General features: G+C 50.3%; 1 protein-coding gene across 1 annotated transcript in view; it reads right to left on the reverse strand.

Moving 5' to 3' along the window:
* IQGAP1 (IQ motif containing GTPase activating protein 1) overlaps nt 1–2,328 on the reverse strand; it is a 114,386-nt gene that overhangs the window by 28,185 nt on the left and 83,873 nt on the right. The window contains exons 14-15 of the mRNA XM_015567741.1: nt 1,217–1,359; nt 299–469 (exon numbers count right to left, since the gene is read on the reverse strand). Coding sequence (XP_015423227.1) covers nt 299–469; nt 1,217–1,359 — 314 coding nt within the window. The remainder of the gene's footprint in view (nt 1–298; nt 470–1,216; nt 1,360–2,328) is intronic.

Raw genomic sequence — 2,328 nt, forward strand, 5'->3', positions numbered from 1 at the left:
CTTTTATTGGATCCTTACAATAAATCAGTGAGGAAGGGAAGGTAAACATTAGCATCCCCACTCACAGAGGATGAAGCAAACTTAGAGAGGCTCACACCACCAGGCAGTGGGGAGCCCTGAGGCCCAGATCCAGCCGAGCACACTAATGACAGTGGCAGCAGAGAGGAAACGCTTATCCGAAGAAGGATGAGGCCGAGAGGCCGGGAGGAAAGCACACCCACACTCGCCCCTAAGAATGGCAGTTGCTGAGCCCTGCTCTCGGCGCCCACCCGCGGCCGGCGGCCGGGCTCTGAAATACCTGGATGCAGGTGATGGCGGGAATCTGTTTCTTCAGGAAATTCATCCTGGAGCGGAACTCCTGTCGGACGAGGTACCCGCGGCAGCAAGCCTGCAGCTTGGTGATCAAGCCCTCGTTGGCCAGCCAGAGCTGCTCTCGGTTATACGCAGTCGTCACCCCGGAGATGGAGCTCTGAAAGGCGCGTGGTCACAGGGAGACGGACGCAGGTGAGAAGGGACACGAATTTTAACGGCATCGTCCGCAGCGCACAAACCAACCCTTCCCGCTTTCTCGGACTGTTCTAGATCTTTGAGCAACGAGAATGGCTTCAGGTCTATTTTTCAGGGCAGGTGGTTCTCACACCCCAACAAGCCACGGACAAAAGCAACTTGATCTTCTTTCCTCTCCCATGTACCCACTCATCTGCCCAACACTGACTGTGCCAGGCACCGTGCGTGGGTCATTATTGACAGGAAGACAGAGGAACAGGGGCCGACAGGGGGCCGAGTGCCCAGTCCCAGAGCCCCCTGGACCGCCGCGGTGGAGGACACGCAGGGAAATGGCCAGCCTGCCTGTGACGGACAGGTTAAGGTCTAACACAGCACAGTCCGGAGTGGGTGGGACAGTCCGAAAAAAGGGTGGAAATGTAAACCGGGGGAGATGAACAGTAGGTGCGTTTAATGAGGAGTTAGAGCAACTTTTTGCTTTTCTCTTCTGGGCATCCACGTTTTCTTTAATAAGCACACAATTTGCCTGACTTAAACTCTATAATACTGATGTTTTCCTAATTTAGGCCTTAAGTCACTCCTCCAACCACAGGACAAATAATGACTCTAAGCCAGGTCATTACGTGGCCTCGATTTTAGGCTAAGGCTTCTGACCACAGGCCTGTTCCTCCAAACACACGTTCAGCTCCTTCCCCGAAGAAAGGCGACCTACCTGGATCTCCTCCCGCGAGAGCTGCGTGGAGTTCTGCACAAAGCCCGGGGGTTCATCCCATCCGCCTTCCTGCGTGTCCAGGTTGTGGTAATAGTAATATCCGCCTTTCACCCAGTGCTTCACCCACTTGCTGTTGTTGTCGCCTGGTGGACAGTAAAGATTAAAAGGGACCCAGAGCCATGCTCCCCACACGCATGTGTCCGATGGGACAGGACGACTCTGACCAGGTTCACCCATCTCCCTGAAGGTCATTCCAAAATCCCGCTCCTTGGATTAATGAGAGCAAAGGGGCATCCCAAGTCCCTCTTACATTATGGCTTTGCGATGCCTTTTAGCTCACTCACATCTACATTATAAAAAGAAAGTACCGCCCTAGCCGGTTTGGCTCACTGGATAGAGCGTTGGTTTGTGAACTGAAGGGTCCTGGGTTCAATTCCCAGTCAGGGCGCATGCCGGGTTGTGGGCTCGATCCCCAGCAGGGGGCATGCAGGAAGCAGCCAAGCAATGATTCTCTCTCATCATTGATGTTTCTATCTCTCTTTCTCTCCTTCCTCTCTGAAATCAATAAAAATATACAAATTTTTTAAAAAGGCCATATAAAGGGATGAGAATCAAATCTTTATACCCCTACTTTTACAGGGAAACTACTTCTATCTATCTCTAGACTTAGATACTGTAGCAGCTACTGACACCCTATAAAAGATGAACAGTCAAATATTTTTATCCTTCCAGCATTTTCAGGAAATTAACCTTTTTTTTAAAATAAATATATTTTATTGATTTTGTTCAGAGAGGAAGGGAGAGGGATACAGAGCTAGAAACATCGATGAGAGAGAAACATCGATTCAGCGGCCTCTTGCACACCCCCTACTGGGGATGTGCCCACAACCCAGGTACATGCCCTTGACCGGAATGGAACCTGGGACCCTTGAGTCCGCATGCAGGCTGATGCTCTATCCGCTGAGCCAAACCGGTCAGGGCGGAAATTGACCTTTTTAAACATAGTTGCCTAAAAGGGGAAAATATTTTTCCCCCCAAAATAGGGCTATTATTGCCTCCTTAGGGTATTTAAAATAAGTCCAGATACTGTACTTCTATAGGAAAGTTATCTT

Source organism: Myotis davidii, unplaced genomic scaffold (genome assembly GCF_000327345.1).
Source record: "Myotis davidii unplaced genomic scaffold, ASM32734v1 scaffold324, whole genome shotgun sequence".
Lineage (NCBI taxonomy): Eukaryota > Metazoa > Chordata > Mammalia > Chiroptera > Vespertilionidae > Myotis > Myotis davidii.